The following is a 13,948-nucleotide window of genomic DNA, read 5'->3' on the forward strand; positions in this document are numbered from 1 at the left end:
CCTGCTTCAGATTCTGTGTTTCCCCTCTTTCTCTGCCCCTCCCCCACTGGGCTCTGTCTCTCAAATATAAAGGAACGTTTAAAAAAAATTTTTTTTGAAGTATACTCCTGCTATTGTTCCATTCTTCTTAAAATTTCATTTAGAGGAAGGTTCCAATGATTGATTGATTTATTTATTTATTTATTTTTAAGTTTGAAAGCCACCATTTGAGTCTAATCCACTTAGTGTGCAGACAAAGAAGTTGAGGACCAGGATCTGGCTGAATTGCAGTGATAAAATAGACCAGTCATTGATTCATTCCAGGTTCCAGCAGTGAACAAAACAGCCGCCTGCCCTCGTGCAGCTGACCTCGTCCTGATGGAAGAAGCCATGAATAACCAAACACATAGAAAAACATCAGCGTGCATGCTCCAAGGAGAAAATAAAGCAGGAGAAGGGTGTGGCAAACGATTAAAGGGTGGATTAAAGGGTGAGGTTTCAGGTGCGCTGGTCGGGGGAGGCCTCTCCGAGGTGGAAGGAAGGGAGGAGGAGCCACGTGAGCTCAGAGAAAAGAGTGTTCCGGGCTGAGAGCCCTGAGGAGCAAATGTGCTTGATTCTCAGAAAGGAAGGCCCGCTGTCCTTCTGCACAGGAAGTGGGCTTCCAAAGGCCCCTGCAGGGCACATGGGAGCACCAGAGGGACCCTGCCCCACATACACGGCACGGCAGGACCCTTCCACGGAGATGGAGTCCACTACAGGTGTCCTGGTCTCCCTCCCACCTGCCATGCCAGTGACCAAAGGCCTCCTGGGGCCCTGGAGCCAAGGCTGAAGTTATTGTCATTGGCAGGTGGCCAGGTGTGTTCCAGGCGGTGGGCCCACTGGCCCTCAGGGGCCTGTACTGGGAGGACAAGACCACGTTGTGAGAACCTTGGCCCTGGTGACTCCTTTCTTGGGTCAGTTGAGGAACAAGACCCCCGGGGGTGGTGAAGAGTGCGGTTCCCACGAAGGAGGAGGTTGGGGCTGGCTTTCCGGCTCTGCCACTCATCACTGTGGGTCCTTGGCCGGCCAGTGACCTGCCTCCCCCTTCGGTTTTCCCATCTCTAACTTGGGGGTGCGAGCACATCCTTTAGCCATTACAGTGAGGGAGAAGGAAGTCATAGTGTTCCTGGCACAGTGCCTGGCAAAACAGGTCTTTGATGAAGGCATGTTGAGCGAAGGGAAGAATCAGTACAAAGAAAATTCTCTTGAAATAGAAAAGCATAGGTGAAGCAGCATTTTTCACATTTCACCGAAGAATGTCCTAATGAACTTATTAAACTTATTGAAACAAAGATTACTACCTGGGTAGCTTATTTGGTGGAGCATCCAACTGTAGCTTTTGGCTCAGGTCATGATCCTAGGGTCATGGGATCGAGCCCCTTGGGCTCCACGCTGAGCATGGAGACTGCTTGAGAGTCTGTCTGTCTCTTTCTCTCCCTCTCTCTCTCTTAAACAAAACAAAACAAAACAAAACAAAACAAAACAAAACCACACACACACAAAGATTACTAGACTCCAACCTTGTCCAATTAATTTTCTTTTGAGAGAGAGAGAGCGCGCGCAAGTAAGCACGAGCAGGGGAGGGGCAGAAGGAGAGAATCTCAAGCAGGCTCCACACTCAGCACAGCGTCCAGCACGGGGCTCGATCCCATAACCCTGGGATCATGACCTGAGCCGAAATCCAGAGTCGGACGCTCAACCGACTGAGCCACCCAGGCACCCTCAATATTTTTAATATTTTAATTGTGAGCTCATCTGTACGACGACTTAGTGGTTTGTTTTTGGTTTTTTTTTGCAAATTCTGTGTGGCCTGGGCAGTGACAGGACCCAACTGAGCTGGTTTGCCAGGCCCTGGCCAGGCATCCCTGGGTTCTCACCCACTCAGGATCAATTTTCATGGTCATTACTCTGGTAGGCTGTGTCAATGCTAACTGTAAACCACACGTAAGGCAGGCTTGGGGGGCTTTGAATTTTTATGAGAGACTATCTTTTCACCCAGAGCCCTGGGCAGAGATAAGCTACTGACACATTTCACTGGTCCAGCAGTTATCGGAGTGTCCCGACTTTAAGGGGGGGTCTCAGTGCCCCTCACACAGCCCAGGACTACCGCCTCTGTGACGCCAGTTTCTGGTCTGATAACTACATTACCAGCTTTCTTCTCATGGCACTGACTTTCAGTTCCTTCCTTTCTTCCCCTTCTTTCTGGTGAGTTCACCTGTGTCTCACAATTTTATTTTACATCCGGCTCTCTGTTGTTATGGTTATTCCTGAAGCTGGAAAGGTTCCTGTACTGCTGCAGTGGAAAGTCTCCCCAAAGTTCTTTAAGACCAGAATGAGAACCTCCATTTTTTCCCGTGCGTGCCCGTGTATGTGTCCCCGCGGGCGTCACGCTTGCACGCGTGCGTATAATGTGCACGTGTCCCAGATGGAACCGGGAGTTCAATCCCGGCTGCTGGGTGCGCTTTTGGAATCAAAATGTCTTCATCAGAAATCATCCCCAGAGTTACTTATCTGCCCAAGATGGCAGCACGTGCCGTAAAAAGTACTCTGCCCTGATTCATGTCTTAGTATCACTCTATTAACAGCTATTTATCAAGCACTTAGAATGTGCTCAACGCCTTGCATGAATTATTTACTCTCATCTTGTCACAACCCCACAAGGCAGACACTGTATTTCTACCCATTTTAGAAAGGAGGAAACAGGTATTTGGAGAGATTAGCCAACTTGCCAGGGTTTATACAACAAAACCAAGACTGAGCTCTCTCTTCATTTCTACCTTCTCCGTCCTCGTAAATCATGAGCTTAGGTGTTGCTTTGCAAGCGACTCTACAGCTTTCCTGCCAAACTCTGCGGCTAGGCGATCATTTGCACATTGGTTAAGAAAATGAGATCAAATGACATGATAAGTGCAAAAAGGACTTTTTATAAAATGCTAGAAATGACATCACTGCATGGTGGTTGTAACTTGCACTACCGTGTTGAGATCAGGATCTTTTAACTCACTCCAAGTAACGTGTTTGATCAACCGAGTGGATAAAAGTTCTTTTTCCCCCAGTCTTCTGGACTCTTTCTTTTTTTTTTTTTAAACGTTTATTTATTTTTGAGACAGAGAGAGACAGAGCATGAATGGGGGAGGGGCAGAGAGAGAGGGAGACACAGAATCCAAAGCAGGCTCCAGGCTCTGAGCCGTCAGCCCAGAGCCCGACGCGGGGCTTGAACTCACAGACCGCGAGATCATGACCTGAGCTGAAGTCGGACGCTTAACTGACTGAGCCACCCAGGCACCCCTGGACTCTTAAGTTGAAGAGAATTGAATGGCAAATCTGGTAAAACTCTTTGAATATGTTGGTTACACCGTAGAAACATCTAACAATTTGCAAAGCAACTCAAGGGGCTGACAGCCTGCAATCCGTTCCCCCCAACATCAGCAGGCATTAACTGAGCCCCTGCTGAGTGGCGGGCTGACAGTGCTGTGTGCCTGACAGTCATGGTCATCTGTGGTGTGTCCTGTTTTTTTTTTTTTTTTACTTCAATTATAATAAACTTTTTTTTTAATTTTTAAATTGTATTTAAATCCAAGTTAGTTAACATACAGTATAGTAGTGATTTCAGAGTAGAATTTAGTGATTCATCACTTACATATAAACACCCCGTTTTCATCCCAACAAGTGCCCTCCTTAATGCCCGTCACCCATTTAGCCCAGCCCCACCCCCACCTCCAGCAATCCTCAGTTTGTTCTCTATATCTAAGAGTCTCTTATGGTTTGCCTCCTTCTCTGTTTTAATCTTATTTTTCCTTCTCTTCTTCTATGTTCATCTGTTTTGTTTCTTTTTTGTTTTAATGTTTTTTATTCATTTTTGGGAGACAGAGACAGAGCGCTAGCGGGGCGGGGGCGGGGGGAACCTAGAGAGAGGGAGACACAGAATCTGAAGCAGGTTCCAGTGTCTTACTGTCAGCACAGAGCTCAACACAGGGCTCAAACCCACAAACTGTGAGATCATGACCTGAACCGAAGTCAGATGCATAACCAACTGAGCCACTCAGGTGCCCCCTGTTTTGTTTCCTAAATTCCACATAGGAGTGAAATCACATGATATTTGTCTTTCTCTGACTGATTTCCCTTTGCATAATACATTCTAGTTCCATCCGTGTTTTTGCAAATGGCAAGATTTCATTCTTTTTGATCATTAAGTAGTATTCTATTGTGTGTGTGTGTGTGTGTGTGTGTGTATATACACCACATCTTTGTCCATTTATCAGTCAATGGACATTTGGTTTCTTTCCATTTTAATTCTGGAATATTGCTAGATTTACAGAAAAGTTGCTGAGGTTGTACAGATAGTGGGATATGTCCTTCACCCAAGTCCCCCCTAATGTGAGCGTCTTCATAACTATGATGCACTTGTCAACACTAAGCCATCAACACTGGTACATCATTATAACTATAGATTTTGCCAGTTTTTTCTAGTAATGTCCTTCTTTCTGCCCCAGGATCTAATCTGGGATCCCTCCTCGCATTTGGTGGATCCATTTCTAAACCAATTCTAAACCAATTCTACAGGGAAAACAGGCAAACAAACAATAAACAAACCTCCAGATCAGTTTGACTCCCATCTGACTCAGGAGTTGACCTGTTGCTCCAGCTCTGCCCTCGTGAAACCACCCTGTAAGGAAGAATCTCCTTCTTGGCCCCAGCTCAGGGCCTTGTGCCCATCGATGTGGGGGCAAGAATTAGGACCAGGCTTGACAGAGAAAATTGCCCTGTGGTTTGCTTTCTCACAGCTGGAAAGATTCCTGTCAGTGCAGTAGAAAAGAGGTTCTTTGATCTCCTTCTTCAGCTCATCATTCATTCATTCACTCATTTATTCATTCATTCATTCATTCATTCATTTTTAAAGTTTATTTATTTTGAAAGAAACAGAGAGAGAGAGAGAGAGAGAGAGAGAATGAGAGTGGGGGAGGGGCAGAGGCGGGGGGGGGGGGCAGGGTAGAGAGAATCCCAAGCAGGCTCCACATTGTCAGCGCAGAGCCTGGTGGGGGCTCCAACTCAGGAACCTCGAGATCATGACCTAAGCCGAAATCAAGTCGGATGCTTAACCAACTGAGCCACCCGGTCACCCGTCATTCATTCATTTTTAAAACATGTTTATTAGTTCTTTCAGCAAACATTTATTAAGTTCCTACAGCGTGCCAGGTACTGAATTAAGTGCCAAGGACATAATGGGGAACAAAACAGAAATAGTCCCTACTTATGGAACATTAAATAATTTATTTATTCATTCTTGAATACCTTGAATACTAAGTGTTCAACACTGTGCTAGGCAGTATGGGGGGAAGGATATTCTTAATATAGGCCTTGTCCTCAAGGGATGCAGCTGGCCAGAGACCACAGGACAAGCCACTCAAGACAGCCTGATACAAATGGTGTGGACAGTAAGGAGAGACAGAGAGCTAAGAGCGAGGGTGAGCAGGGAGGTCTTCAGGGAGGGGGCCCAGATCTTAAGCTGGACTTAAGGGTGAGGTCTGTATGGTTAAAAAAAAAAAAAAAAAGATGGAGGGGTGGCACCTGGCTGGCTCAGTCCAAGAGCGTGTGGCTCTTGATCTCAAGGTTGTGAGTTTGAGCCCCAGGTTGGGTGTAGAGATTACTTACAAATAAAATATTATATTTTTTAAAAAGTGCGTGTCGAAGGGAAGTAAGCAGGATTGTGCACTTGTGTTTACCCAGAAGAGTTGAGACAGACTGCCCCTGAGGAGGGGCTTTGGGTGTGGGGATAGAAGAACATATATTTGAAGATGTGGTTTGGGATCCGTTGCTCTAAAGGGAGCCTTCCTGTCTCCCGGGGACATCTGAGCCCTTAGGAAGTGTGCCTAAGCTAAGTCCCAGAAAGGCAGATCCTAAGAGCCTTCGTGAGAACCACCCCCTTGCCTCACAGTGGGAAGTAGAGGCTCTGAGAGACAAAGCGGTGGAAAGCACACAGGCTTTGGAGGCCTAGCTCTGCGGCTTTCCAGCTGTGCGCCCTTGAGCAAGTTACTGGTGAGCCTCTGTTTCCTGCGGTATAAAGAGATAACCCTAGTACCTACCTCAAAGGAGTCGTGAAGATTAAATGAGACAATGAGGCCTCAGAGCCCGGCTCAGCCCTCAACACCAGAAAGTGCTAAGTGTCAAACGTGCTGTCATAAACGAGAACACTGTGGTCTCAAGAGAACTTCAAGACTCCCATGACATAGATTAGAAATTTAATGAAAATAAAATGTATTTGGAGAGCTTCAAAAAAAAAAAAAAGAAAAGACTCCTATGACATGGATGGAGAGAGCTGACTCTCCAAAGTCTCGGACAGCAGGGGCAGTGAATGTCTCCAGTTGGCAGAAATGAACTTGCGTTACCGTGGTTTGGAGAGAGGGAGACACAGGTGTTCCTCCACAGTGGCACCCTAATTTGAACATCTCTTGAATGAGGAGATATTCAGGGATGGCCTTTTTTCTGTTTAGCAGAGACTCACTTGGAGGTCTTTTGACCCTGCTCCCCTCCCCACCGCAACACACACAGAAAACAAAACAAAACAAAATACAAAGTAAAACGAAACAAAAACAACTTTTAAGACTAGTGGGTGACAAGTTCGCAGCTCTTGCACTACCGTAGGGTCCCCTCAGTAGTGCGAGGAGAGTCTGTAGGGCGGGATAGGCCACAGCCTGGAAAGGGGACAATACTGGTTTCTACCTTGGAGCAAGATCCCGAAGAGACTTCTGGTCCACCACAGAAAACAGTCAGAGAGAAAAGAGCAGAGGCAACGACCCTGAGAACATTCTGAGGTTCCAGAGAACTTTCTAGATACATTCCCTCTCTGCCTGTTTTATCTCCAGTCGATCAGTAGATCCTTCAGTGACAAGTCAGGGAGATTGTGCCTGGATTCTGGGAAGAGGCACACAGGGGCAGGGTGAGGCCGCAGTCCTGGAAAGACCCCCATGGGTACCTTGACAGGAACCCAGGTATGAACCGCAGGGAAGCACTGCTGTTTCCATGGCAACCTGATATAAGCTGATATGAACTTTTAAAGCCAATTTAGTAAACTCTTCGGGCTAGAAAAAGGTCTGTGTGAAAGATTGTTATTATCCGTAGAAGAGTATTGGCTTTGAGGTTTTGTTTTTTTAAGTGCTTACTAGGTCAGAGTGGTTTTGCCTTTGGCAAAAGCCTGTAATGCATTCAGAACAGAGTAGAAAAATGTGAATTTTCTCACACATTCTAGTTCCAGTTTCTGTTAACATAGACTGTGGCCTATGGGATAACCATCTTTATTCATTTCTCTGTCCATCCAACCATCCAACCATCCAGCCATCCAGCTGGATTTATTGAGTGTCATCTTTATCCTGGGCTCGATTTCTAATTCGGAAAATAAGAGGATTTCGTCTGGTTTCGTATTTTGACCTAGGCTCCTAGAATCTTCGGCTGCTTTCAGCAGCCTCCTTCCTAGGGCGGGATGGGGCGATTGGGCAGCGTCTGAGACCCCACTTGGCTTCAACCTAGAACAGCCCTGTTTCTAGCTGTTGTATATATCGGATTTCCGCTTGAGGTGTCTTTTGAATAAAGGCTCCCCGACTGAAAAATCGCTGCCCCAGAAGGTCTCTCTGGATCTTCCAGTGGCCACGCTGCGGCTTCAAGCCAAATCGTTTTTCAATCAATGCCCCTGCCGTGTGGGGTATGGAAATAAAAAGGTGAATAAAACCAGGGTCACTACCCCTCAGGGGCACGCTGTCACTGTGAAGAAACACTGAGATCGCAAGCGCGAATGGGTAAATGACTGTTGTTAAGATAATAAGAATTTTTATTATTATAGTGCAGTCGGGCAGTCAGGATACACCCACAGGGATAGGCAGCCTGTAATTCAGCCTACAATTAGGGACCAGGTAGGAGCTGCACACTCCCAGGTGCTCCATGCAGGGACTCCGAGAATTGCAGGGCTTTCCTGGGAACGCAGCTCTGCTCGCCGCCGCCTCCCCTGGGGCTGCTGCGCCGCCCGCTTCCCCCCTGCTTACCGCGCCCGCTGCTGGGAAGCACGGCCGGCGGCGGGGGGTGGGGGGGGTGGGGGGGAGAGGAGATGGGGGGCGCCTGGCGGTGATTGGCTGAGCCGGAGGTTGCTAGGCTACCAGTCCGCGGGAGACTGGGGCCGCTCAGTCCCATCCTCCACCGCAGATCTACCCCGCGCCTCCGCAGACCCCATCCGGGCACCCTGTGAAGGAGATCCCCAGCAGTTTAAGTTGTCGGCCGCCACGTGCCCATCTTTCTAGGATTTTTCACTTAGCAAGAGGCCGTGTGGAGGAGGGGAAGAGAAGCGGGTTTATTCTCGGGGCACCTCGGATAAGGTGCTTCTCTCTCTGGACCTCAGTGCCCTCCTTCGATTCCTGAGGTTCATTCATTTATTCATTATGCATGCATGCAATCATGTTTATTAAGTGCCTACCGTGTTCCGGGCACCGTATCGGGCGCTAGGGACGAAAGGATAAGCCAGATTGAGACCATCCTTGGTCTCACAAAGAGATGGGGGGGGGGGGGGGGGGGGGGGAGGGGGAGAGGCATTAGATTTAAGCAAATACATAAGATAAACATATATCTTATTCCTTCCTCCTCAGTGATACTTCTAAGCCCTGCCCCTTTTCCCTCCTAAATCTGTAGAGCCCCCCAAGTTGGCAAGAGAGGGAGAGAGTGTGGATAGCAACAGCACTGCATTACAGCTGACCTAGCACCTTACGGCACCCTGAAACAGAGGCACACTGTCCCGTCTCCACGGTGTTTTTACTTTGCTCCTTTGCATCCAAAAGTGAGCCTGAGCCCACCTCGATAAAGATGTGGGGGCAGGGATCATTGTCCCCAGTTCAAATGAGAAAGCCGAAAGCCAGAAACATCAAGAAGACTTCTCCGTGGTCACAAGGAGAATTCCTGGCATAACTGATAGAGCAAGTACTCTGTGCAGGCACCTAAAAAGCGATCTGCCTCATCACAACCCAGTAAGGTAGTATTATTCCCATTTGATAGATTCTAAAATTGGGACTGGAAGAACTTACTTGACTTGCCAGTGATGGCCCAGATAGTATGTGGCAAAGCTGGGATTTTAACCACATCTCCCTGGCTCCACAGCCTGCCCTCTTTCCAAGAAATGGATCTGGTCCTAAAAAGAGTAAAACGACTCTCTGAGTGGCTAAGACCCGGAGTAGCTTCCAAATGCCCTTCAAAACCTCCCAGTCCCAGGATCTTATTTTTCTATTGAAAATTCTTGGCACGACAGATGCATAAAATTTGGTCAATTGGCCACAGTTATCAATACCGTTGACCCTGTTATCTATCCATCTCTCTGGAATGACCTTGCCTTCAGGCTTTTACTAGGTAATTAAGTCAAGTAGCTCTTCCCTGGGAGCATCTCCAATGCTTGCTTTTCCTCCCTGTCAGGTTTTTATGTTTCTTTGTTCACATACTGAATAAATATTGAACGCCCATCAAGTGTCGTGGGCACTTGCTTGGTGGGCAAAGGTGAGTATGGCCCATCCCTTGTCCTTGAGGCGTTTCCAGCTTCTAGCAAAGGTTTCTGAAGGGCCTTCCACAGGCGGGGTGCAGTGATAGGCCTTAGAGAGGCGAGGACCATAAGGATCTTCCCCCAAAGAATCTTCTTGGCTTGGGAGACAGACTGCACTTAGATAATAAAAGGTGCGAAAGGAGGTGGGAGGAAGCAGAAATGAATGTGGCAAGTGTGGGCTGGGGTGGGAGAGCCAACCTTGAGTTTCCTGTGGTGCTGCTTTTAAATCCCATCTTGCTGTGGTCAGTGTGGGATACTGTGTCTCAGAGCCCAGCAGACTGCAGCTTGGAAGGAGGCCTTTAAATGGGAGAAGGTGCTGGAAAGTACAAAGATAAAGAAGCAAGCTAAATTTATCCCTCCTCCCAGCATCCAGCAATTGCTATGCTAAACACTTGACTCTCTACCAGCAGAGACTTGTTTAACCAGAAGATTAGTTGCTTCTCTCTCGGCTGGGAAGAGGGAGAAAGAAGGGAGAGAGAGACAAAGAGAGACAGAGAAAGGGATGGTCAGAGATGTTGACTACAGGGACACACACAGAGAGCCCTCGAAAAGGAAACAAGGAGAGGCAGAGATAAAGGCATCCTTTGCTATACAGTCCCAATGCGCAGCAAGAAAGAAGGTTAAACTGGGCACCCGAGTGGGAGAAATCAGACAGTCTCCTGTCCCCTCCCTCCCTGGCTACATGATTCTGGCTTGAGCACTGCTGATTTCAAGACAGCGCCATTTTCAGATGTCAGTATATTGGAGAGGTCTATACTATTTCTATTATCTCGGTCACTGCTTTGTCCCTGTCACCCATCACCACTCATGAAGAGCTGAGAGTAAGCTGTAAATGGATAATACACAAATGCCATGATTCAAATAAGCATTGCAAGATGAAACATGCATGCCTTTGACCTAGCATTCCCACCTCTAGGAATTTATCCTAAAGAAAATAATTAAGAACAAGACATAGGCGCGCACACGCACACACACACACAAACACACACACACACACACACACACACACACTTAGCATGAGATTCTTCACTGCAGCATTGAAAAGCAAAGAAACATAGAAAAGCATAGACAAAGCAAAGAAACAAAATAAATAACCGACCCCTACTGGGGACTTCCTCGGTAAATAATGGTACAACCTTACAATAGCTTTCCACGCTGCGTGTAAATTGGGTTATAAATAGGTACTTACTGATGTGGAAAGACATGATTAATTAGGTTAAAAAAAACCAATCACAAAATAACGTATATTATATGACTCCATGTATGTATTCTTATAAGTAGAATACATGTAATAAAATATATAATCCGGGAAGACATAAACTAGATGTTAATCTCTGGTTGGAGGGATCCCAAAACCCTTCAATTTTTATCTCTTTACTTCTCTGCATTTTTCAAAATTATTTTTTTCCATGAAGAACATGTGTTTCTTGTGCAATGGGAGCAAATTTTCTTCCAGTGGTCCCAGTGAGCATCTCCTGCCGGGAGTTCAGGTGTGTGGGGGCAAGCTCAACCAGGGGTTCCTGGCCCACAGGCGTTGTGGGAAAGGCCACCAACCCATGCAAGGCCACTCAAGCTGCTCATTGAAATGGCATGCCCCCACCCTGGTTTGCCTCCCCATCCTGACTGGTCTTGTGGGCGAGAACTCTGTGACCTAGCCTCTTGGCGTCCAAATGCGTAGTCACTTCACTACTGGTGAGCTGGCCATCGCCCTCCCTTGAGGGAAAACGCTGTTGGTACAAGTTGTTGGCACATGGTAAAGCCGGCCTTACCAAAACTGCAGGGCCTTCCCACCTGTCAGGAGCACCCTCCCCTGTAAGAGGGTGACAGCTACGATGCTCTGTCGCTCAGGTCAGTCCCTACTACACATATGCAGCTGTGATTCTGGATGTCGGTGGGGGGAGAAAAGAAGGCTGTCACCATGGCAACCCAGCTGGCTCAGCCTCTGGGATCAGTCCAAAGCCCAGGGGAAGAAGGTGGGGTTTAGAGTGGGAGCAAACACTGCCTGGCTCTCCGACCTCAGACAAGGCACTTAGCTTCTCTCTGCCTCAGTTTCTACATCTGTAAAACGATGCTAAATCTCTTTATCCTATCCACCTCCAGGATTAACGGGAAATAATCTCAACTGTAAAACATGAAGGTGTAGAGAGTCCCGAGCTTTGGTTTGTCTCTAAATTGCTGTGTGTAACTTTGGGCAAATCACTTAACCTCTCTGTGCCTCCTCAGCCGCTCTGTTTGTAAGTAGGAAAATAATATCCACCGCGATAACTCCCCAGATATATTGCCGGGCACCCCCACAAGAATCTAAGAATCTCCACGTTGGAAGGAATCTTAGCACTCACGCAGGAATCTCTTCAATAAGTCCTCTGACTGAGGTACTCGCCCCGCCTCTGCTTAATTACCTCCAGGGCCGGAGAGCTCCTGACTGCCCAACTTCCCAAATGCTATTTCTGCTTCCGATTTTGCCAGAGGGTTTGCACAGGGTAGACATTAACAGCAACTGGTGAGTAACAGGTACAGGCCCGGCTCTACAAGCTTGTGGCTTAGTGGAATGGGAGCAGTATGGGTTCTGGGGTCTAGGTTAAAATCCCACTTTGTGCACTCACCAGGGCGTTGACCTTGGGCCAGTTATATTATCTCTCCGAGCCTCGATCTCCGGATCAGTAAAATGAGGTTGGAAATACCTACCTCATAGTGTTGCTGTGAGAATCTGGCAAGATTGCAGTTTCTTTTTGAGCTGACAAGCCTAACGTCCCCAGGGGAATTCTGGAGACAGGTTACACCTTTCTCTGCAATCCCCTGAACAACACATCTGCCCTCCAAACCCCATCTCGCATGGGTAGGTCCTTATGCAACCTGTTCTTCCCAGAAGGAGGGAGAAGGTTCCTCTCCCCATCCCGGAGACCTGGCCTTTGTGCTCCACACCTCAGGGCCTTCTCTCTCTCACGCCTGTACCAGGGGCTATAAAGGGAAGATGACGCAATTGTTTCAAGACAAAGTTCGCCTCAAGGCCAGTGCCCCTTCCCTGCTCACAGATTTAGTGGGCACTAAGCAAGTGTCACAAGGTGTCACTTGGTGAAGGCTTTCCACCGTATCAGTGTTTTAAGAGGAATCTCACCCAGGGCAAAAAGCCCCTAAGACCCCAGAAGAATGTAGTCCAGTGGTAGATTTCCAGATGTGGTGACTGGACGCAGGAGAAAACAGTGCGGGGTAGGAAAGCGGTCCCCTGCCCTCGATATGAAAGGAGGCAGGATGCCTGGGTCTAGTTCTGCCATTGACTAGCCGTGGACTCTCTGGAGCCGGTGACTTCATTCTTCGCGCCTTGTTCTCCTCGTGCGCAGAACGGCAAGCCGACTCCGGGGACCGGCCCTGCTTCCGAATTCTAGGGTTTCCCATCTGTTGGAGACGGCGGGAGGTGGCATAGTCATCAGCGACCCCTCTTGTCCAAGAGCTGCTGACCGCCGGCTCCTCTCTGCTTCCTCCACAGATGAGTACCTCAGGGTCCTCAATGTAGGTGTGGCCGAGGTGAAGAAATCCTTCCTGGGACCCTTGTCCCCATCTTGCAAGATGGTGCAGATGATGAGGCAGTTTCTGTACAAGGTCCTGCCTGAGGACTCTTACAAGGCCGCCACGGGGAAGCTCCACGTGTCCCTCACGCGGTTCACAGATGGAGAGAGTGTCGTGGTTTCAGAGTACACATCCAAGGAAGAGCTCATCGAGGCAAGGGGCGGGGCCCAGGGTGTGGGGGCGGGGCCCAGGGAGTGGGACCCAGTTTGTGGAGACGGTCCCCCATTCTGTCGCCTGTCTTCCAACGGCCCTTGACAAAAAGGTTGAATTATCACCCAGTGGGGCATCGCTTCGGAAAGGGCACTCTGTGCCCTTAATATAATGCTCATTAATATAAATTTCAGTCATGAATGATTACTGTTGGACAGCGCTGTGGGTCTGCCCAATTTTCAGGACAAAAGGGTTAAGGGGCCCCTTCTCCGGGCCCCTCCCTCTGTCCCATATCTCCACCCCCTTCTCCTCTCCTGAATACAAGGCCCTGCCACCCATCCTCACAGCCCCACACTGGCACGGCCATGATCGTGGCCGTGGGGGAATGAATAGGCAGTGGGTGTGGACACCTCCTCCACCTACTTCGTGTCCCCCTGGGTTTATTAGCACTCAGCTCTTCAAGACTTTTCTCTCCAAGCCCTCTTCTATCAGCTCCACTCTTACTCATGCCAACCAGAGCAAACCACAGAAAGCAGGCCTCTGTGCCTTTGCACCTGCGGTGCTCTGCCTCGGATGCCCTTCCCTCCTTCCCAGCTCACTTCACCTGCTTGACAAGACTCCAGTTGCTCTTTCTGGGTACGTTCCATCATC

The 13,948-nt window shown here is 48.4% G+C and overlaps 1 protein-coding gene across 3 annotated transcripts in view; it reads left to right on the forward strand.

The window, feature by feature from the left end:
• The first annotated feature begins 6,909 nt into the window (after positions 1-6,909).
• Positions 6,910-13,948, forward strand: part of PNPLA1 (patatin like phospholipase domain containing 1) — a 29,492-nt gene continuing 22,453 nt past the window's right edge. For 2 of the 3 annotated variants that reach the window (XM_015538956.2, XM_042986215.1), the window contains exons 1-2: positions 8,215-8,422; positions 13,068-13,300. In XM_015538956.2, coding sequence (XP_015394442.2) covers positions 13,148-13,300 — 153 coding nt within the window. In that variant the 5' untranslated portion in view covers positions 8,215-8,422; positions 13,068-13,147. Of the gene's footprint in view, positions 7,008-8,214; positions 8,423-13,067; positions 13,301-13,948 lie in introns of those variants that run through there. The other variant, XM_042986216.1, reaches the window with a different exon arrangement.

The sequence above is a fragment of the Panthera tigris genome, chromosome B2, assembly GCF_018350195.1.
Source record: "Panthera tigris isolate Pti1 chromosome B2, P.tigris_Pti1_mat1.1, whole genome shotgun sequence".
Lineage (NCBI taxonomy): Eukaryota > Metazoa > Chordata > Mammalia > Carnivora > Felidae > Panthera > Panthera tigris.